The sequence below is a fragment of the Leguminivora glycinivorella genome, chromosome 6, assembly GCF_023078275.1.
Source record: "Leguminivora glycinivorella isolate SPB_JAAS2020 chromosome 6, LegGlyc_1.1, whole genome shotgun sequence".
Lineage (NCBI taxonomy): Eukaryota > Metazoa > Arthropoda > Insecta > Lepidoptera > Tortricidae > Leguminivora > Leguminivora glycinivorella.
In genome coordinates, this window is record NC_062976.1 from 18,310,328 (window position 1) to 18,334,240 (window position 23,913).

The 23,913-nt window shown below is 38.4% G+C and overlaps 4 protein-coding genes across 6 annotated transcripts in view; 2 read left to right on the forward strand and 2 right to left on the reverse strand.

Annotated features, from left to right (window-relative positions):
- The window catches only part of LOC125227425 (SET domain-containing protein SmydA-8-like), a 34,311-nt gene extending 34,075 nt beyond the window's left edge, over positions 1-236 (reverse strand). Inside the window, exon 1 of the mRNA XM_048131740.1 lies at positions 232-236. The gene's annotated coding sequence lies outside the window, so the exon portion shown is untranslated. The remainder of the gene's footprint in view (positions 1-231) is intronic.
- A 71-nt stretch (positions 237-307) lies between these two features.
- Positions 308-5,134, forward strand: LOC125227429 (visual pigment-like receptor peropsin). The gene is made up of 7 exons (XM_048131744.1): positions 308-783; positions 978-1,140; positions 1,383-1,510; positions 2,575-2,797; positions 3,170-3,254; positions 3,391-3,537; positions 4,487-5,134. Exons 1-7 carry the CDS (start codon positions 516-518, stop codon positions 4,613-4,615), a joined length of 1,143 nt encoding a protein of 380 aa, XP_047987701.1. The 5' UTR covers positions 308-515; the 3' UTR covers positions 4,616-5,134.
- A 210-nt stretch (positions 5,135-5,344) lies between these two features.
- On the forward strand, positions 5,345-8,874 carry LOC125227426. 2 transcript variants are annotated; one of them, XM_048131741.1, is made up of 7 exons: positions 5,345-5,702; positions 5,803-5,968; positions 6,079-6,203; positions 6,767-6,986; positions 7,545-7,629; positions 8,134-8,286; positions 8,541-8,874. In XM_048131741.1, exons 1-7 carry the CDS (start codon positions 5,345-5,347, stop codon positions 8,661-8,663), a joined length of 1,230 nt encoding a protein of 409 aa, XP_047987698.1. In that variant the 3' UTR covers positions 8,664-8,874. The 2 variants fall into 2 exon arrangements, with proteins under 2 accessions (XP_047987698.1, XP_047987699.1); XM_048131742.1 differs by having other exon boundaries at positions 5,561-5,702; positions 5,803-6,203.
- LOC125227424 (monocarboxylate transporter 12-like) overlaps positions 8,677-23,913 on the reverse strand; it is a 67,781-nt gene continuing 52,544 nt past the window's right edge. For both annotated transcript variants that reach the window (XM_048131739.1, XM_048131738.1), the window contains exons 3-7: positions 15,434-15,553; positions 14,035-14,259; positions 10,776-11,567; positions 10,334-10,534; positions 8,677-10,043 (exon numbers count right to left, since the gene is read on the reverse strand). In XM_048131739.1, coding sequence (XP_047987696.1) covers positions 9,880-10,043; positions 10,334-10,534; positions 10,776-11,567; positions 14,035-14,259; positions 15,434-15,553 — 1,502 coding nt within the window. In that variant the 3' untranslated portion in view covers positions 8,677-9,879. The remainder of the gene's footprint in view (positions 10,044-10,333; positions 10,535-10,775; positions 11,568-14,034; positions 14,260-15,433; positions 15,554-23,913) is intronic.

Here is a 23,913-nt window from a genome sequence, read left to right on the forward strand (position 1 = left end):
TGTCGGTTACCTGAGCGCGCCGCGGAGCAAGTGTGAAATACTAGTTCGCGACATCTGGAAAAAACTAGCTGAAAATATAGGTGTATGTGTACTAGATGAGATCGGTGAGTGGTTATTTATAAACACCAGAAGTAAGTAAAACCGCAGCTCAGGTCAGTTCTTTTACAAAAATAATCTCCCAGATGGACTGATTGGTTAAGAGTTATGCCAAAAATATACATGCATACTTACTAAAAAAAGTTGTGCTGGATAGGCGAACAGGCGGAAAGGCAGAACGTTTCATAATTTATTAGTTTTGTTCCCCGTGAATTTTACTTTTAAACATAATAAAATATTCCTGTGTAAAAAAAGCAACAGTTTAGGTTAATAATTTTAAGAATACCTATCCAAGAAAGTTAAGGTTTGATACCTAGGTACTATGTACTAGGTATACTTTAATATCTTATTTTGAAAGAGATTTTTTCGCACTTAGGCTCGTATTTACTTCCCGCAGTCTACCAAGAGAGTACACTTCCATGCTCCCAATGGCACGCACAATGCTGTCACCCGATCCCGGCCCATTGTCCAAAGCGCTGGTTCGACAACCTGCCCAGTGTCTGTGCCTCCCCGCGCTATGTGGACGTTCCCGGGACCCTAGCGTTGTACCTTTACCTCGGTGCCAGTGCAATATTGTAATCTGCAGAATGATGCAAATCTTGTACGATTATCAGGAAGATGACTGTCCGTGGTATTACTTTGATAGTTCTTATAAAACTTTATTAGGGAGTTGTCTCTTTGTTTTCGGTAAGTACTTAAAGATAAATAAAATTGTGTCGTATCGTACGTACATGTACCTAAACATCGATTATAACGGAGCTTAATAATTCTAATAAACCCATACCAAATTAGACCCTGCGTTGCAATTTTAAAATAGTTTATGTCAAATATGTATTAGTGACATTTGACCTTTAAATAAATAAGCAAAAAAATACGCACAGGAGTGTTCGGGGTGCTGCTGAACGGCTGGCTCTTCGTCACCTTCATCCACAGTCACCTGCTGACCTTCAGAAGCCACATCCTTGTGCTAAATCTTTGCTCGGCGTCTCTCGGCAGGAATTTGCTAGGGTTCCCTTTCGCCGGGGCTTCAGCGGTAACAAAAAGGTATTAATTACTATCGTAACTAAATATAAATAAAATCTATCACAAAAGTATGAATAGTTATGGATGTATCAAAATATCATTATGTAAGTGATATCATGAAATAACATCAATAATATTTCTGGGCATGGGCAAAAGATTCCCCCGACTAAACACGTAACAAGGTTTTGGTTACTTGGCAAAGATACTTTAAAAACTTTTTTCTAATGATTAAGTTTTTTGTAAGCTATTTTGTCTTGTTTCAGATGGTTATTTGGATCAGCGTGCTGTCAATTCTTCGCATTTTTAAATCAATTTTACGGTGTCTTTCAAATGACTGCGTTACTTGTTATTATTATAGAGCGGTATCTTTTAGCAAAGTTCTACAGGCGAGGTAAGGTCATTCAATCACTAAAGCTACGAGTATAAGTACGTTAACTTTAAGTTTGAATATTACCAACCGATTAGACTCGGATCTGATCGGCTGTTAGAGGATTGTCATAAATACCATACACCATACCTAACACATTCAGAGCTTGCGTGAGCTGAGCTACACTCTACGAGCAGATAACAACAGAAAACCAAGTTACGTTGCTAAGAACCCCTAATAACCTACCCAGTCGGAAGCTGGCAGGTAATGTTAAAGGCTAGGGTCGCCTATTTTATATTATAGGTCGTCGGCGAACGCAGTGTATAAATTTGTAATTAATAAAATAAATAAATAATCCCCCAATATGGGACACCTTACACAAATCAACCTAGCCCCAAATTAAGCAAAGCTTGTGTTATGGGTGCTAGGCGACGATATACATACTTATATAGAGAAATACATACTTATATACATAGAAAACATCCATGACTCAGGAACAAATATCTGTGTTCGTCACACAAATACATGCCCTTACCGGGATTCGAACCCGGGACCGCGGCTTAGCAGGCAGGGTCACTACCAACTGCGCCAGACCGGTCGTCATATTGTAACTCCAAACGCCTCCCAGCTGATTTGTGAATGTCATAGGTACTTTTATTTATTAAGCTCACTAAGTTGGCAAAGACACAAATCTTATCTGAAAACTACTAATAGCAAATTAATCAATTCTGAATCATTTGAGGCAGTCTGATTGATAGTAATTGTTTGCCGTTCAACTCATTAATTTTGTCATTTTGCGCTACCATGATTTTATCTAATTAGTTATATTAAGTAAATAAGGACCTAATTAAGGTGTCTGACTTTAGTAGTTGAAAAAAATCTGATTGAGATGTTTGGGAGCTTATGTTAGATATTGTTAGCTAATTCAATACGTATAAGTTATTAGGCCTTGGTCGTTTTGAGCACTCTTGAACAGTTACGGACACATATAGACGCCGCGAAGTACGGTTGCTGGATGCCGTCCACGGCGGGTCTTAAACTCAGAACGACAAACTCATACTAAAACTATTGTTATTTCAATTTTTCAGAGAGGATTCTCCACCTACGATTATACTACATCCTCGTGGGTGTTTGCTACGTGACCGCCGCAGTATTCGCGACGCCGCCTCTATTTGGCTACGGGGCCTACTCCTGTGACCCCACCGGGACCGTGTGTACTTTTTTCTGGCCCTCGGGGACCTCTGGTGCCAAGCAGATAGGCTACACTGTGCCCTATGTCATACTCTGTGGAGTGATACCAGTTATTGCCATGTAAGATTTAAGGTGTAGCTTTTGCAGAAATAATTGTGACTGAAATATTTAGCACCTGTATAGAAGGGCGATTTTTGAATCTCGTATTTTACGGGATTTTGTCACTAGAATACCGGTTAAAAACGGTGACTTGCCTATTATTTTCAGTGACAATTTTCGGAATTCGAAAGCGTGAGACTCAAAAATCAAAATCGGCCCGTATTTCTGACGTACCTAGTGGGTTTACAGAACAACTTACACGCTCTTATATAGAGTGATATTGTAAATTAGACAAAGCTAATAATTGTTGTGTTGCATGATTGTGTTCAAGCTTTTGTACTACCGACTATATTTTTTATAAATGTTCACGATTGTTATTTTATCTATTTTCAGTTTCTATTACACGGGAAAAGCTGTACGGTTAGAGACTATTTACTACAGAAGCGAACAACAAAAAGAACAGAAAAGATTAACCAAGGTAAGATTAATTTTCATAAAATGAGAGATAACATTGTCCATTGATTATTTATGTTATTTTTATAATCATGTAGAACGTCAAACGAAATACCTGCAGTACTGAGAGTTATCCTGACCACACACACAATTGTTCTCAGAGTGTCCACGTCCTCACAATCTCCACGCTGGCCCTGTGGATCCCCAGCGCAGTCCTGGCAGGGTACCAGTGGTTCCCAGCTCTGGTCCTGAGCTACCGAAGCCACGTTCCACCAACATTAGCGCTTATAGCACCCATTGCATCTGAGGTGAGTACATTATGGTTGTTACATGCATCTAAGTTTTCATTTGTAAAAATCCTCACCGTCCACTGAAATTGCGTGAGTAGGTATTTTACGTAAGTCAAATTCTCAGCGTCTCATGAGTCAGAATCAGACAATGCTTCAAAGCCAAATAAAATGTAGAATGTAAATAATGATAATGACATAAACGACATTCCGTGTCAGATGCTTCCGTCATAAAAATATTGCGTAGGAAATTTGGTAGGAAATAATATGGTAGTTCACCGATTTAAATATTTAAGGGGATTTCCATAATTATATCTTACCAAAGCATCTTACCTCCTCGTAAACATCCCGTGATAAAAATATATAAAGGTGCGACCACACCGCTGCTTAAAATACGGTGACGGTACGGAATCGCAGTGACGCATCGTATCCGTACCGTTTTTACCGCATGCTCCACAGACCGCTGTTCAAAATACGCAGACGGTACGGAAACGCAGTGACGCATCGTATCCGTACCGTTTTTACCGCATGCTCCCCACACCGCTGCTCAAAATACGCAGCCGGTACGGAAACGCAGTGACTTTCATATGGGACACGTCGTGCGTTTCCGTACCGTCGTCGTTTTTTAAGCAGCGGTGTGGGGAGCATGCGGTAAAAACGGTACGGATACGATGCGTCACTGCGATTCCCTACCGTCTGCGTATTTTGAGCAGCGGTCTGTGGAGCATGCAGTAAAAACGGTACGAATACGATGCGTCACTGCGATTCCGTACCGTCACCGTTTTTTAAGCAGCGGTGTGGTCGCACCTTTAATTACTCATTTCACCTGTAATTGACAAAGTCCAAAAAAAAATAGCTGTCACGGAGTAGCTATCGTAACAGAAAATAAAATTATTCTAGATCTAGGTTTGTGCTAAGTCTATCCGTTTGTATTTGAATCAAAAAATAATAGCTATTATTTCGATGGCAGGCGGCGACCAGCATCCCCGTGCTATGCTACTTGTTCGTGGACGAGCGGCTGCGCGCGGCGTTGCTCGGCCGCGTGCGGCGACACTACGCGCTCCTGAGACCAGACCGCGCGAAACGCTTCCAGGCATAGCCCAGTACAAGCTTTATTTTTCTAAAGAAACCTCGTGACGTGATAACCACGAAAGCGCCAAGCTGCTTCCGCTACGCCAAGCGCTTCCAGATCTAACCTTTCGGTGGTGACTATGACCTGAGTTTTATTTTTTACGAGACTGTTATGTCCAACATAAGTACTTCATGGTTAGTCAGGCCTGCTCAATATTTCGAGAGACGCTTCTTATGCATAAACAGGCTACTTCAACGAAATTGCGCGAATAACTTCCAGTTCGAACTCTGAATAAAAGGAATCCCGTGAGGGCCGTGAGTGTAAGTGTTTTCCTACTACTAAAATACTTACTCAGAAAGTGCTTAGATGTAATGCTGTGATGGATTTTGTTAAAAGTGGGATATATTTCCTGGGGCCTACGGTCCTCATTCTATATGTTTAAACACTGCCATTTTTTTATTAAGTATTAAGGCAAATATGGAGTTGGATACTTACATTGGTTAAAGTTATAAATTACCTATGTCTAATAAAACAATTATTATTCTTTATTGTCTATTTCATTGAAAACATTTAAAAATTTACATAATTTCGTAAAAAAATATTATGAGATAACATTTTGTTATAAGTGAAAATTTTAAGGGTTTGTTACTACTTAATTCATTAAAAAACAATTAGCTCTTTCTAAGCTCGTTGTCTAACATTGTACTTACATTATACTTTAACAACAGGTTTTCTATGTTCTATTATGTTTGAACAATGCCGAGTAGCGGAGCGAAGCCGCCCGTCTCAGTGCTGGTGGTTTGCAACCCGACGCTGCTGCCCCACCGCACAATATACTTAACGACTTATGCATATTTGTTATACGTATGTACAATTGTACATATACACCCCAGACCTTCGAGCCCCGGTAAGTGGTGCCTCCCGGCTTCGCAGTGCGCAGTCGCACTGCAAGTCTCCGTCGGCCCCCTCCGTTTTTCCCTGTCGTCCGAAAGTGAATTATTAAATCTGTTCCTGGCCAAGTTATTTAAAATGACGGACCATACGAATACATGTCCTTGGTCACTGTTTAATGAACAAGAAAGAAATGATATTGTTCATCACCTTCATTATACGGGTAAGCTTTACATTATTCCTTGTTTATGTTTACGTTGTTTTCTGTTTATAATTATTCATTATCAATAAATATTTATATTAAATTAATTCCGCGTTTTCAGGAGGATTTTCTGCATTGATTTTTATTGGTTTATTGTTAGCTTATCTTCAGCCAACTTTTGAAACAAATCGCAGTTACCAAAATATTGGGTTTTTTATGCTTTCTGCGTGGATTCGGAGGAGTGCCCCATTTTTGATGGCATTCATAATAGACAGGAAGGAAATTTTGTAAGTGTTGTTTATTATTTACTGACATATTTGTGCACTATTATTTTAAAGTAATATTTTTTCAAGGAACGGCATTGCGACTGATATATTTTTTTATTATTTTTAAAAAGCAATCAAGAAACTACACTATGCCGACTATTTGGATTCCTCGAAACTTTCATGGCGATCCACGAGGTGGAATGTCTTACGCACGTTTGCATAGAGAGATATGTTGTGAGCAAATACATCATAAATGGTAAATATATTATCACCACACATTTAATGCTCAAAGTAACTTTATCTACCTTTTCACGCTCACGGTTAAACCGCTGAACCAATATATGTATATAGAGGTAGGATGTTTTTTTTAATTCTATTCTATTTTTTGTCACGGCAATTGTTAGTTTCCTCAGACGACTTTAGAAGCTAGCTGCTCTAATCAATCTAAACTAATATTTACGCTTGTGTATTAAAGACTACTTACTTAGATCAAATTGTTTTTCCTTCGTTAACTACTTTTCATCAATTCTAAAATGAATGTCAGTAATAACAACAGGGTGGCTAGCCGAATGGCACAATCGCTCACGAAACGAAGCGCTAGTAGATATCTATCTCTATCGCGCTTGCGTATTGGCGCGACAGAGCCAGCGGCGTATCGCTTTCGTTTGGCGTCGGAGAAATGCCATTCGGCTACGGGGCCTGATCCGGTTGATAACAACAGCGACGAAGACTGCCTGCAGCTACTCATTTTTACTTGTATTTCTAAATCTTTGTAGTGCCATAAAGAAATATTAGCCAGTAACAACACACTATTCACAGGTTGGCGTATGCCAAACCGCCACTACTACATGTTCCGGTTCCTGAGTGTGTTCTTCGCAGTCAGCTACTCGCTAGCGGGCAGCAGCAGCCTCATTGGCGGCTATGGCTACGACTTCACCTGCTCAAGCTATACCATGAATATGATCCTCCCTGGAGGGTGGCGGAAGTATTCAGTTACTATGCTCTTTTTCGTGAGGAGTGTCAAGCCTGTCGGATTTATGTATGTATAATAGTTGGGCTTTACTGATATATCTATGTGTTCTATGGCGAAATATAGTCAGATCAGCAGGGCCGCCAACGATTAAGGTTTAAAGTTGCTAATCGAGCTGTATGATATTGCTTCTGTATGAGGAATGACGGATCTTTATTTTTTAACTACCGAACAATAATTATTGATTATAGCCATTTTTCTCAGCCGCGCCGCGTGTTGATTTTTGGAGCATAAGCATAATTATTATTATGCTAGTTCAGTTTTTGGGTTTGTACATATTATATACCTACCCACTCGTGATAGGCTTGCGTCTTTCTAATTTCATCTGAAACATAGTCAACAGATAAGCACTTTTAAGCTCAATACAGTATATTATTTAGATAAGCACTTTTAAGCTCAATACAGTATATTATGGAATATGCAAAATAGCCTACAGTACCTAGTCAACAAAAACTTTATTCATGTAGATTTATATCTACATGAATAAAGTTTTTGTTGATGAGCTTAAAAGTGCTTATCTAAATAATGTTAATAATTAGGTACGAACTTATTCGTCGTACATTGCAGGATCGCTATGCTGATATGGGCGAAACAACTTGAGTCTAAATTTGCTGACAACGCCTACAATCGCCAACAGAAGAAAATTACCGATGTAAGCAATTTTACTGGTATATTATATACATATATGAGTCCTGTCAGTCAATTCTTATACATGAGTGTAAAATTAGATATGAAAATGACTGATTAAATCGCATGTTACGCTACCTTTTACACTGAAAATCTATTTACTTATTTGATTTGTACCCCGTGAAAGGCGAAGAGTATTTTTGGTGTAAGGTAAATTGTGCGTCAATTTATATCCAACGTATATGATATGATAGCCAATTTCCATCAAAGACAAATTATGAACGGATGAACCAACCCAAACGCCGACTTGTGGGTCCAATTTATTAACTCTAGAGCTTGTAGATATACCTATCTATCTAACGAATTACAATATGATTAGTTGGTGACCTTTTCTTTATGTCGACACAATCGTAGGTAATTAACTAATTAAATAGCCTGTCTACTCATACTCATTAAATGATTGTTCTAATTATGGACTTTTAAAATTAATTTCGATTTATATATAATATACCCATATGGGTTATTACAGGAAGTAACAGCGCTGACAGCGGTGAACCTGGCTTGCTGGGCGCCAATAGCTCTGATCCAGGCCTCGGTGGTACTGTCGCAGCATCTGTACGGGCCCGGCCAGTTCTTCCTGCCCGAGCCATATTTAGTCAAAATAGCGCTGCTGCTGCATTGGGTAATCATTTGTTTTTGGAAGTTTATATTCAAATAATTTTAAATAAAACATTTCATCTGAAACAGGATTTTGTAATATTTCAAGAATATTCAATTTTATTGAGACCAAGTTGAATTGGTTGAAATAGAAAATAGAGCACGTGTCACGTTTTTTATATTAATAGTAGGCATGTAGGTATCAAACATCTTGAAGCCCGATAAAACATATTTACTTTTTAGAATAAAGCACTAATTAGGATTTTGTCTTGATTTCAGAGTTCCCTGGGATGTTCCACTATCACCTTGTTTCTCCTGAACCCCAACATTCGGAAGGCTGCGCTCAACTTTAGGGTCCAAGATTTCACGACATCCACTCCGGATCCGCAAAAAACGGAATAAAATAAATACGCAGTTCTCAATTCCGGATATATATTAATATGATACGTGTACATAAGAAATGTACAAGTTGATCGCATTCCATACGTTATTAAGACTTAACAATGTACATAGACACAATATTTGTACGAAGAATATCAGAACAGTTCATTGTAAACGATAATATATAGTTAATCTAAGTGTTTCAGTCAAATACAGTATTTACATTCAACAAGTTCAATATTTTAACTAAATATATTTAGCGAACAAAATAAATTTGTTACGTTTAAATTAACGTCTTAAACTACAACAGGGAAACTCGTCTTGAGAAAATAACAGAATGTGGCGCGACTACCGCATAATTTTCACATGACTACCTTACCCAGTACCACAGTACGCCATTAGTACCTAGATGAAAAAGGTTATTCAATTATAAGGACGATTTTTTAAGAGAAAACACAAATCTAATGGTAGTCAAGTCATTTCTATCACTTTTTCAAGTCGAATACAAAACCCTGAACACAACTTGGAAGATCACATAGAACAAAAAGTGCATTAGGTCTAAAGACTGAATAAATGATGTTACTAGGTACCAGACTTCAGTGATCACAATAGGCATCGTAGATAGATTGCCGGATAGTAGTAGGTAGGTAGTATACTTGTTGGACCTCACCATACAATCTAATCTCGATTGGTCCGCATTAAGGCCATGTTTTGAAGCTAACCACGCATTCGTTTTCTACACTTCACATTATTGTAACTACTTATTAATATATTATTAGTATTTAAGCAACTGTACGTCATACGTCTCATAATATTTTAAAGAAGTATCATAACTCATTTCTTACAGTCCTTTGAAAAATCGAAGTATAGAAACAATTGGCTCTCACCGTTTTATTCACAGACCAAGTAAGACTAATATAAAGTAACATTATTGCACCTTTTCGATAAACACTATACACAATATATATCTCCTCATACACTATATTCTATCTTTGGAATGAGTTCGATGGATCGGCCATCAAAACTATTATCACATTCATCCGTCGAGATAACCAATATTTACAAGTTCTTATCTATCGTCGATATAAAAATCATTTTCCTCTATTATTGTAGTAGAATATACCCTGTTGTCTGTGTCGTCGGTGGAGGAGGGCGTGGAGGGGGAGTGCAGCACGATGGCAGGGAAGGAGTGCGCGCGCGCCGCCGCGCCCGCGCCCCCGCCCCCGCCGTTGTCCTGCTACATGTGCTCCAGCGGCAGCTCCGCCGCCCAGCGCGCGCGCGCCGCGCCCGCGCGCCGCTCCAGCAGCGGGATCATGAACAGGATCACCCCGCTCAGCGAGATCGCGGCGCCCGCCGAGTAGAAAGCTGGCGCAAACGTGCCCGTCACGCGCAGTAACCATCCTGGAATAAGGCAAAATTCCACATTATTTCTATTCATGACGGTTACCTACACGATTTATTGCTGTCTGTTAAAGCACACACGGAATTATGTATCTACCTACTCTTACTACCTACATCATTATTCATTATTGATCAATCCATCAAAAAGTACACGTGAAGCTCTAGGAAAGTATGAGACACGACAGTTCTTACCTGCTCTGACTTCTTTTGCAAAAGACTTGTTATCACACTAGAAATAATCACGCAATTACTATACACAAACGTCAATTGGTTAAAGAGTTAAAACTCACCCGCAAGAGGCGGCCCAATGAGCGACGCGATGCCTTGGAACAACAGCAAGAGGCCAAAGGCATTAGTGAGTTTCTCCAACCCGAGAAGGTCCACCAGTACTACCGACGTTAGCCCCACGTATGCTCCGATGGTGAATCCAAACGTCGTCGCATACATGGCTAGTCCCCAGAACTCTGTGCACACTGCTGCTAAAGCCGTACCTGCAATAACATTATTATTGTATTAGGGACTTTGAAATATCGTGGTTCATAAAGTAATTAGATTTGCTTTCATGAAGATCACATAAAATACTTTGGGAAAGTTGCACCAAACATTTACCGGACTGATGAAATATATGGTACGCTCATAGAGTACATTTATAATGAGCAAAAGATCTAACGGTAACAGACAGCCTGGTTCAACCGACTCTTATCCATGTCAGAAATAGAAATAGGTACTTACTAATTCCAGCTATGGTGAGGCACAAGTTGTATGCTAGCAATCGATTCACCCAAGGTTTGTCGCTGATAAAACCGAGAACTATCCTCCCGATTAAATTGGACGCCCCAATAATAGATATCAAATATTCCGGGTGCGCCACGCCCAAGTTCTTGCTCATGTTCACGGTATAAACATAGGGTATATAAAATCCTATACTAGTCAAAAAGTTGGATACAGTAAATAATACAAATATGGGGTCCACCAATAGAGACAGATCGAGCATTTCCAGTAACGCCGACTTAGACTCGGAGGAGCATGGCATCCATCCACATTGTTCTTCATCGACTTCGTCTCTAGTCAAAGACTGAATTCTTTCTGGAGACGAAGCCCGGAATTTAGTAAGACTCGTCATACTTCCTTGGTATAGTACATCAGGTCTGTGCATGATACCACTGCCATGTCTAGAATGCGACTGCTTATGATGTCCATGAGATTTATTCAGAGCGGGCTGTGAAAGAGTCAGTCTAGCCACATCACCGTCTTCGGCATGCCCATTTGCCCTCGGGCTCGCCACGTGTTCTGTACTTTGCGACCGTTTTAGTGGTGATTTCTTTTGTTTCGGAAGCATCGGTTCGCTGACCGGTGTTCTTGGCACTTCGGGTACTGGTCGGAACATGAGTCCCAATGGCACGCAGTTTAATATAAGGGCACCTATAATGGCCATGGCACCTCGCCAGCCGTAGCTGGAGATTAATCCTTTTGTCAACGGCGGAAAAATAAACGTTCCAAGTCCCGAACCACACACCGCAATGCCTGAAAAAGAAAAAAAGAAAACCTAGATTATTTTCATTGTTAACAAGTAAAAATAGGTGCATATTTATTTGTCAATGAAGACGATTACATAATAGCAACACGAGGTTTCTCATTGAAGAACTATATTTTTGAAAAGCAATTGAGAAAGATATGGCCGGATTTCATGTAGCATAGGTGTCTACTTTATTTTAAAGAACAATAAAAAAGAATGGGGTTAAACCAAAACAAAACGTATCTTTTTCAAATTTCTTCCCATAGTGAATAATAACGAAAAGCAAGTTACTTACTAATTCATGTTTTATAACATTGCAAAATTCATACCCATATATGTAGATTACTTCCTTAGCAGTGTATTAGAATTATATCACCTTGTTCATTATGTTATTTGCGGGCAATGCTGCACAAGCCCTGTTTCGACACTTGTTAATATTTTTACTTGTATTATATAGTAAATGGAACTATAGGTCTTTCTGTAATCTAAGAACTTAAGCACGGGTCCATATCGGGTCGCATATATTTTTTTGTAATATCTTCTATGCGCATAACAACTTACGGCATCATCATCAATGTGCATACATATAGGAAATCATATTATTTTTTGTCATACTTCTTTTGCTCTAATAATTAGTGTCATACTTAATAGATGTCATATACTCCTTATTCATACAAACTTAGATTATAATAATCAAATGTCATACTAACTATCAGCACACTTATCAGGTTTGATAATTTGTTTTATACATAACGATTTTTAGCATATTTATTATCAGCCATAATATTTTTATATTAAAGGAAAAAATGGAAAAATTTACGCTTCCGGCGGGACTTGAACCCGCATCATTTGCAATCCGTGCAAGGCTCTTAACCAATTGAGCTACCCTAGTTAGCTAGTTTGGAAAAATGTTTAGAATCGTTAGCAGACGTTTCTGCTTGTTAAAAATAAATTCAGCCATAATAGTTCACTATAACCCCTTGAAACATTTTAATTTTTTTGTTTTAATTAAGTACAATTTATTACGCATAATATTACTTCAATTATGAATATTTCTAAAATTTTACAATTTGTAAATTGTTTGTTTGGTCACAGTTCTAACCTAACCTAAACCTAATTCAAAAGCGGTTCGTTGTTGTGTAGGGTCGCAGTTCATCAGTACACAGTCAAGTGGAAGAGGCAGACGACCAACGACGTGGTGGTCAACTGTGGAGAAGGATTTAAGAGCCCAGAAACTCACAACAACGACAACCCAGGATAGAATATCCTGGCGCCGATGCACAAGGAGGCCCGACCCCAGATAAACTGGGATAATGGGCAAGAAGAAGAAGAGGAGGAGGGTCGCAGTTCTAACCTAACCTAAACCTACTCTGTATGCCGTTTGTTTCTGTGTGATCACAGTTCTAACCTAACCCAAACCTACCCTGTAATACGTTTGCTTATGTGTAAATCAAAGGTCTAACCTAACCTAAACCTACTCTGTAAACTGTTTGTTTTTGTGTGTGGTCACAGTTCTAACCTAACCTAAACCTACCCTGTAATACGTTTGCTTATGTGTAAATCAAAGGTCTAACCTAACCTAAACCTACTCTGTAAACCGTTTGTTTTTGTGTGTGGTCACAGTTCTAACCTAACCTAAACCTACCCTGTAATACGTTTGCTTATGTGTAAATCACAGGTCTAACCTAACCTACTCTGTAAACTGTTTGTTTTTGTGTGTGGTCACAGTTCTAACCTAACCTAAACCTAATATAAAATCCATTCGTTGTTGTGTAGGTCGCAGTTCTAACCTAACCTAAACCTACTCAGTAAGCCGTTTATTTCTGTGTGATCACAGTTCTAACCTAACCTAAACCTACTATGTAAGCTGGTCGTTTTTGTATGTGGTCACAGTTCTAACCTAACCCAAACCTACTCTGTAAGACGTTTGTTTCTGTGTGGTCACAGTTCTAACCTAAACTAAACCTACCCTGTAATACGTTTGCTTCTGTGTAAATCACAGGTCTAACCTAACCTAAACCTACTCTGTAAACTGTTTGTTTATCGATGAAATTGTTATCGTCGCACCTAACTGGGCTATGTCATATGTCATATGAGATTTGTGTTACTTATTAGTACATTAAATTCGAGCCTAAACAGAGTTATAAATGGAACGTATTATGATTTTTAAATATATGACTTCTTTTTTGTATACAATATTAATACTATGCATAGTAATACGTCGAAATAAAGACAATTATGCTCAGCAAACTTATGACTTAAAATTTAATAAACATAAAAAATATTGCAATAAAAAATATGACATAACACAGCTATGACGTACAACAGCTATGACATACAATGTTATGTAAATAGTGCTCTGACAAGTGAAAATATGACAATAGTTTATAGGCCACCAGAATGTAACCCCTTAAACACTTTTGTATGTGACTGTTTGTTTCCTAAATAAATGAAAAAAAAAGTCAAATAGTTTACCTGTAGCAAGACTCCTATACCGCTCAAACCATACGGTAACGCTGACGATGGCGGGCAGGTAGATGAGGCCACAGCCGAAGCCGGTGCCCACGCCGATGGTGAAGATGAGTGTCAGCACGTTGTTGGCGTAGGCCGACGCGGTGACGCAGGCGGCGGCCAGCAGGGCCCCGCTCACCGTCACCAGGCGGCAGCCCCAGCGGTTCACGAACGAACTCGATATCGGACCTAAAATATACATCAAAGTTTCATTAGATACTGTATTAAATAAGTTCTCTCTATAATTTCAATTTGAGTTTATTTTCGTACAAACATTATCTTACGAGACCAACCATCGCACATTCTGCACTCAATTTTCACACAAACACAACTTTCAAATGTTTCTGCGTTGTTGAGATTCGAAGATTCGTGCTGCCGTATTCAGACAATGCTTCTTAGATATGAGTAAGATGCATTGCGATTTAATATCAATGTTAGTGTCAAAAGTGACGTACCTTCAAACAAAAATGACACTACACACGGACATATCCGATCGATATCGTATCGAGATCTAATATGTGATGTCAAGATTTGTCGAATATTAACACACACAATCCAAAAACAAAAAACAAATCCGGACTCCGAAAACATTTTTTTTCGGGTAAAGAGCAGCCGACGTAGTCGAATAGCAATCGTCGACGCTAGACGCCGACAGAAATGCAGTCTGGCTCTGTCGTGCTAATACGCAGGAGCGATAGGGATAGATAGCTACGGAACAGATAATATCGTGAGAGTTTGTGCGTTTGGCCACAGAATATATAATAGTACAAGTACAGAAGGCCCACTACTTTGATGTTCGCGACATGCCGCCTTTTTAAATACCTACAAAATTCTAACAAAGAAATGAGCCGCACGTGCGCGGCGTTCGGCGATAGGGTTGCCTATGGATTAAAACAAATTAATACTCAATAAAATGTTATACTATTATATTCAGGTCTTGGGTACTGTCTAGGTATTATATATAGTATTTATATATTTTTGTTTTAGTCCCATCATCACAAGCCTTATTGAACCTTTCCGGGGGACTTAATCAATAGTAGATATGTGTAAAAATGTCCTATGGTATTTATTTTATTCAAGATATTTATTTAAGTAAACATTATTAGCCATTCCACACGAGGACAACGCATATGAACCTTAAAAAAATTCGCAACGTAAAGTAACAATAGAAAGTGCGAACGTGCGTTCCGCGAGAACGCGCGCAACCCCTGATTAGGCCGCGAACTCGCGGCCGCCAGCATGTACTTGTAGCGCGGCGATAGAATCACGGAGTGAGCCGCCCCTGGTTTGGCTAGGCCCGCAGATAACCTCTACCTCGATAGTTCCTATTTCAAACAACTAAAACAGCAATATTCGTAAGCACCTGAACTGAGTGTGACCCCGACGAGTATAGAGACGATCCACGCGGTCTTGGCATATCCCTCGTTGAAATAGTCCAGGAACTCGTCGTAAAAGATGCCGAAGGAGTAGGTCATGCCGTCGGCTGGAAAAATAGAAAACATATTTGAATGGCACTGTTGGGTTGGGATACATCTATTTTCATATATCTTGGAGTGATCTCTAAAAGTGTCCAAGTTATTCCAGAAGGAAGAGTGAGAACCGATTGCTCTAATCGTACAAAATACTTGCAGGTTCTTAGGTACTTAAAGCCCGATTCAAACTTTAATATTCATAAAAACATGCTCTAGTTACGATATGGATCGGATATGCCTGTGTCAAAACTGTTAGAATAAGTATATTCTTGTATGGTAACATCAAATAAGTTAAGAGACTGATTGTCTTTGACACATGTTTGACATGTATGTAACTTCCTCTTCCGTTTAACCGTTGAAAGAATAAACGCGTGTGCTCATAGCTCCGGAATTAAATAAAACCTTGTTTTATTTTATAATAGGTTTTGGGCCCAGTTATGCCCATTAGGGACTAGTAAAAAGTTAGTTTTAGGTAGCTAGCATCAGATCAGTGCCAGAATGTTAATTTTTCAAAAAGTGATTTGTGATTCGACATCATGACGTCAAATTCGTTCCTGACCAACGTTCCCAAGTTGAAGGGACGTGAGAATTATCGGGAATGGGCTTTTGCAGTGGAGAATTTGTTGATTTTGGAAGGCACGGGAGATTCAATAAAGACTGAACCCGACGCATCAGCAGCCACAAGTGATGCAAAAGCAAAGGCTAAATTGATTTTAACGATCGACCCATCGCTGTATGTTCACATAAAGGAAGCAAAAACAACTAAAGAGCTGTGGACGAAGCTACAGAAGATGTTTGATGACTCCGGTTTTTCCCGAAAAATTACCTTGCTGCGAAATTTAATTTCGATTCGACTCGAAAACTGTGAATCAATGCAATATTATGTTACACAAATCATCGAGACGGCTCAGAAATTATCGGGAACCGGTTTTACCGTGAACGACGAGTGGATCGGGTGCTTGATGTTAGCAGGATTACCTGAAAAATACATACCAATGATAATGGCAATTGAACATTCCGGAATCGCCATTACTGCAGATGTCGTAAAAACGAAACTCATCGACTTGACGGTTGATGATAGTGAAGTTGGCAACGCATTGTTTAGTTGTAGAGGGCAGCACTACCAAAGCAAAAACTTGAAAGTTGGTAGCTCTGACAAGAAAAAGAATCATGGCGGCGGATTGTCTGTGGGAAATGTCAACAACAACAATGGTGACAAGTCGAAAATAAAATGTTACCGGTGCAAGTCTTATGGCCATTATAAAAATCAATGCCAAGCAAGTAGCCAGCAGACGGAACATGTGAAGAAAACACACGCTTTCTCGGCAGTATTTATGTCCGGGAATTACGGTGCAAAGGACTTTTATTTGGACTCCGGCGCGAGTGGTCATTATGTTCGTGATATAAACATGATCCAGAATGCATCTTTTACACCCAGCATAAAGGAGATTATGGCAGCTAATCATTGTGCCATGCCAGTATTATGTTCGGGCGATGTGGATATTGTGACAGTGACGCCAAGATGTAAATATGAAGTGACATTGAAAGATGTTTTGTGCGTACCTAACCTTAGCACGAATCTCATATCAGTGAGCCAGTTAATTAAGAATGACAATGAAGTGAGGTTCGGGAAGAAAAACTGCTTTGTTTACAATAAAAACAGAGAACTTGTGGCCGTGGCGGACTTGATTGACGGTGTATACAGATTGATCATGGACGAAAGTAAACTTTGTTTGTTTACGTCAAACTCGGCAACTAGTGAAGTGTGGCACCGTAGAACTGGACACTTGAACATGAAATCACTCGATATGATGAGAGATGGTGCTGTCAATGGCATATCATACAGTGGGAAGTCGAATTTCAGCAAGAATACGTGCACTGTGTGTTGTCAAGGGAAGCAGGCTCGTCTTCCATTTAATCACACAGGAACACGAAGCAGCCAGCTATTGGAATTAGTGCATGCAGATGTATGTGGACCTATGGAAACAACCTCAATTGGCGGATCAAGGTATTTCCTAATTCTAATAGATGATTACTCACGTATGGCATTTGTATACTTTCTAAAAGCTAAAAGTGAATCATTTAAATGTTTTAAAGAATTTAGAGCCATGGTTGAAAATCAGAAAGGTAGAAAAATTCAGTATTTTAGGACAGATAATGGACTTGAGTTCTGTAGCAATGAGTTTGAGACTTATTTGAAGGAAGCCGGTATAGTGCATCAAAAGTCTAATCCCTACACTTCAGAACAGAATGGCCTGGCAGAACGTTCTCTTCGCACGGTGGTGGAACGAGCTCGCTGCTTGTTATTTGATGCTAATTTAGATAAAAAGTTTTGGGCAGAGGCTACTAGTACTGCAGTTTACCTTAAAAATAGATCTGTAGCATCAGGATTAGATAACAAGACACCTTTTGAGCTTTGGACTAATACCAAGCCAGATTTGAGCCATGTCCGGATTTTTGGCAGCCAGGTTATGGTTCATGTACCTAAGGAAAGGCGACTTAAGTGGGACACTAAGTCAAAGAAAAGCATCCTAGTTGGTTTTCCAGAAAATGTCAAAGGATATAGGATTTATGATCCCATAAAAAAATGTATAAGTACAAGTAGGGATGTATATATACATGAGGATATTGAAAAGAAGTGCTCAGATGACAGAGTATCAGTTTCAGTTGGGGATACCACTCAGGAACAGGAAACTGCCTGTGACGAAACACAGGAGACAGTTATAAATAAGAGTGAACCTGATAACTCTGATCTGAACATTTCTGAAGAGTCTAATTATGACAATGCGATGTCTGACTTGGATACTACATTACAGCAGGAGCTGTCAGAGGAGGAACCTGAACCGGACCCAGAACCAGTGGAAGTGGTAACCAAACGTGTCCGGAGGCAACCAGAGCGATATGGATTTACCAACTTGTGCACCTCATCAAATCCAGACCACATCACTGATCCTGTATCTGTTCGTGATGCCTTGTCTAGACCCGATAAGGATAAATGGATCGAGGCTATGCAGGATGAGTTGCAAGCATTTGAAGAAAATCAGGCTTGGATGCCAGTGGAACAGTTACCTCCAGGTAAAACCTTAGTGCAGTGTAAGTGGGTTTTTAAAATCAAAGTGAACAGTGATAAAAGTGTGCGTTACAGAGCGCGTTTAGTGGCTAAAGGCTTCACGCAGAAGCCAGGTATAGACTATGATGAAACTTTCTCACCTGTGGTCAGACATTCCACTTTAAGACTGTTGTTTGCCTTGTCTGTACAATTGAATCTGGATGTTACACATCTAGATGTTAAAACTGCATTTTTAAATGGTTTCCTCAAAGAGGATATTTATATGTATCAACCAGATATTACTTGTGATGCTAACAAGAAAAAGGTGATAGTTAAACTTAATAAAGCTATTTATGGCTTAAAGCAATCATCTCGTTCTTGGTATGAAAGAGTTGAAAAATGTTTGTGTGAACTAGGATTTCAAAAATGTAAATTGGAACCTTGTGTGTTTACAAAAATGAATGATAATGTGAAAATCATTATAGCTTTATATGTGGATGACTTCTTTGTTTATTCAAATAGTAAAGAAGAGACTGACAAATTAGTTTCTGTTTTGAGTTCTAATTTTAATATTAAAAACTTAGGACAAGTTCAGAATTGCCTGGGCATGCGAGTTAAAATTGATAAAAATGCAAATGTTATTACATTAGACCAGGAAGAATACATAAACAATTTGTTAGAAAAATTTAATATGTCCAATTGTAAAGAGGCTAGTACTCCAATGGAATGTAAATTAAATGTAGAGAAATCAGAAATTTGTGATAAAGAAATTCCATATCAAAATCTTATTGGAGGCCTTATGTATTTGTCAGTGATGACTAGGCCTGACATATCTTTCAGTGTTAGTTTTCTGAGTCAATTCAACAAATGTTATACTAAAGTTCATTGGAATTATGCAAAGAGAATACTTAGGTATTTAAGCCGAACTAAAAACTTTTGTTTAAAGTATGTAAAGGAAAAAGCTCAGCTTGAAGGATATGTGGATGCCGATTGGGCAAGTAATGTTATAGACCGGAGGTCTTTTACCGGCTATTGTTTTCAAATGTCAGGCTCAGCTATTTCCTGGCTAAGTAAGAAGCAGAGAACTGTCGCTTTATCTAGTATGGAATCGGAGTTAATGTCTATAGCTGAGGCTTGCAAAGAAGCGATGTATCTGAGATCCTTGCAAAATGAAATTACAGGTGCTTGTTATACTGTACCATTGTTTAATGATAGTCAGAGTGCACAGAAGTTGGTGGCAAATTATGGCTGTCATAGAAAAAGTAAACATATTGATATTCGGTATCATTTTGTCAAAGACGCAGTAAATGATAAAATAATTATTTTAAATTATTTGCCAACTGCTGCTATGCCTGCTGATGTTTTAACAAAAGCTTTATGTGCTGTGAAACATTATAAGTGTATAGAGGCTATGGGAGTAAGTCAATGTTAGTAAAATAAGTTTGTTTTTTTACTCCTGTGTAAAGCTTTGTTTATTTGATGTAGTTGGGGTGTTAGAATAAGTATATTCTTGTATGGTAACATCAAATAAGTTAAGAGACTGATTGTCTTTGACACATGTTTGACATGTATGTAACTTCCTCTTCCGTTTAACCGTTGAAAGAATAAACGCGTGTGCTCATAGCTCCGGAATTAAATAAAACCTTGTTTTATTTTATAATAAAAACTAATGACGTTAAATAAAAAATATTGAAGGTGTAAACAAATTACAATAATAAAAACATAAGAAATTCTCATGACGTTATTCACAAACTCTTTAATTAGCTAATCGTTTGTCATCGCCTGTCATGTTGACTTATGTATTTGTGAGAAAGAAACAAAACACTTTTAAACTAAGCAGTTCAGTAAATGTTATATGAATAGAGGTAACTATTTTTGCCGAAAGAAACGTCATTTGGAACGGACGAATCCGATTCATCGCATTTAGACCTAATTTTCGTCGTGACTTTATGTTCGAATCAGGCAGATAGTCAAATACAAGTAAATATAATATGTAATAATGTTAGGTACTTCAGTTATGTATAGCGTTGAAAAAACCGGAAAAAATCAAATGTTTTTTTCAGGAGTTTATGAAATTTTCGTTTTTTTCGGTTTTTTTCGGGTTTTTTAGGAAAAAAACGAGCACATTATTAAAATAAGTATTTATTTAGTCACTCAAATCACTGTCACTCTCATCATATACTTCAGTTATTTCTTCTTCCATGTGGTCGGTGTAGTCCGTTTGTAGGTGCAAATTCGCCCGAATAAAGATTAATTTATCCCATCAAAAACGTAAATGTGAAATGAGAGCCAAGTTCAATAATATGATAAATGCCTTGGTTGTTCACTTCGACGACTTTTTCGTCGAAGTGAACAACCACTAGAGAACGCTTATTAATTAATATGTCTATCTCGCATGTCTCAATATATGAGCCAAATTTGACACGTTTATGTAAAATAGTTTTTGAGTTATGAGGGGGTCAAAAGTGGCTCCAAATGGTTCGTGTAATATAACACACGGTGCTGCTCGCCAGTTCTGTTACTTGAACTTGGCTTGACACGCTACCGCTTGTCTAGATTAAGACGCTTTGGCAATAGCCGATTTCTGTCTCTGGTGTCCGTCCAAACAATGACCAATTTCTCTCAGCTGCGGCGGACGATGGAGGAATACTGAGCAATCTAACCGCAATATTTGACAGCAGTTTGGTAGAACATAACCCTTTCCACCAACTCAGTGGGGTTATGTTCATGACAGGCCGCCAAATAACTTCATTTGCCCAAAAGCCTTCTTTTGCTCTCTGCATACTCGGCGAATTCAGCCATCAAATACCCGTCAGTAGTAAAAAGCAATGTGTAAAGGTTTCAAAACCTTTAAAAAGTCAAGTAAATACTTTTTAACTGAAATTTTTAAATTGAAAACTGCATTCGGTTTTTTTCAATTCGTTTTTTTCGGTTTAAATCGTTTTTTTCCGAAAAATACGAGCCGAAAGTTTCGCGGTTTCTTTCTATAAATTTCTGAAAAAAACAAGTGAAATGGAAAAAAACCGGGAATTTTCCGGCTTTTTTCATCGCTAGTTATGTACAGCACTTAAAATCTTATCACGCTACAAACTCAAACTAGGTTAACATGATGGGTTCGTAGCAGGTATTTCAATGCCTTCACAATATCGGGAGCCAGGGGAAGTCGACACGTGCCGCCGACAAAGCGCCATTTATGCAGACAAAAGACTGCGCCGATGTCTCCGGTATTTCGAGACGGGGAACGGGACTATTGATTTAATAAAGGTAATTAATTACATCCCCATGGAGATCTAATGGTAAAAAAAATAATTGTTTTAAAGTTTGTTAAAGTTTGGTTTTAATAAATGTTAAACTAATTTAATTAATTAATTAGGTCCACTTGCACCAAAGAAAATGGAGGGTTGACCCATAATTTTATATGGAATTTGACAGGTGACAGCCCACTTACCCTGAGTTAAGTGGTTGGTGCAAGTGGGCCTTAGTAATTTAAGGTATCATTTGAATGGTATCGTATATAGAGCCAATTTACCTAATTCACTCTTTGTATTTTAAACAACATATCGAATTGATTGTTAGTACGAATGAATCATGCTGTGATAATTGGGTGATTTGAGGGAATTCTTTCGATGTGAATCTTATTGAACATGGTTAGTTTCAGTTATTTCGTGTATTCGTACCTGCTTTTGGTCGTTTGTTTATTTGGTTGATTGTTTCGTGTATATGGTACCTAACCGCGATAAAGCTTATGCGTGAAAATGTAGAAAAATCAGTAACTACGATACATATTTCTTGTGGTGTAGCAGCATTAATTTTGTTATAATCGGTCAATTTCGTCAAACATTTTGTAAAATCTACAATCACCTAGTAAGAAGTATTTACCATTCGATTTCAATTCTAGTTATTACCTCTAGATATTAAAATTGAAACACGCAGTAGTTGATATAGTATTTAAGATTTGACCAAACCTTGGTTTCTTACAGTTTTTGTAACTGACGGCAGAAATGATGAACTGATTATCAATTTGTAAATATCAATCGGAGTTTCCTTTGTTTTGCGACTTTTGTGTAAAAGGCGTCCGCAAATTCTGGGGCTCGTCCGTGACATACAACCATTACGAGACTTACGAGTAAGAAGCGATGGTCACAGCGCTTCACTACGCTCTTCTAATAATACACGCTCGGGCTGCCCACGTCTATGTCTCTAAATGGCTTTATATCGTAAATGTGGGCAATTAATATACTAAGTAAAATAAAATGTGGTTATTCCAGTACAATAATCAGTTTTAAGACAGTTGGCCATAATAACTTTTCCTATAATTGACTGGGTTCCGATCAAAGTCTAACCTGTATAACAAAACTGACATCGAGTTAATTTTTGTTAAGAGCGTTATAACATTTCGGCGTCGGGCGAAATTAGGTATTTTACCCGCCGCGCGAGCCCAATATGCCGACCCTTTCTAGCACGTCTTATCACTCGCTCGCACTACAATAATGGACAAAACAATCTTGATCCTTTCTATGGAATTTTGATAACAACCACAATCTACTATCTCGATATAAACTTTTGGTTTCTAATAAACATTATTTTGTACGAAAATACGAGAATATAGCGCGAAATAATATCAATTATGTTAAAATTTATTTAAAAAATTAAAGTAATAATTATAAAAGTAGATCCCATCCCAAATATTTGCTTTTGTTATATGATAAGTATTAGAGTAAAGTATAATTATATTAATATGATGATAAAATAAGACAAATACAATTCTAATTACTTCAAGGTGGTGCTCAGGGTCTGATGATGGAGCCAGATGGTGGTCACCAATACCAATGAACAATATGACTATACAACTTCGTGGTTTACATGTCATTCTAGCATTTTCACTTTCACATTTCAAGTGCATATACCACGAGTATAGGTTTTCGGGTGTGCTGATTTAAAAATTAATGACCGATTTGGAATCTGACATTGCTGACTGTCACTTTGACACAAAAGTCGTCATGGGTGTCGTAAAATAGGTTTTAGGGGGTGCTGATTCCAAAATTAATGGCCAATGTGGAATCTGACATTGCTGACTGTCACTTTGACACAAAAGTCGTCATGGGTGTCGTCAAATAGGTTTGCGGGGGTGCTGATTCCAAAATTAATGAACAATGTGGAATCTGACATTGCTGACTGTCACTTTGACACAAAAGTCGTCATGGGTGTCGTAAAATAGGTTTTAGGGGGTGCTGATTCCAAAATTAATGACCAATGTGGAATCTGACATTGCTGACTGTCACTTTGACACAAAAGTCGTCATGGGTGTCGTCAAATAGGTTT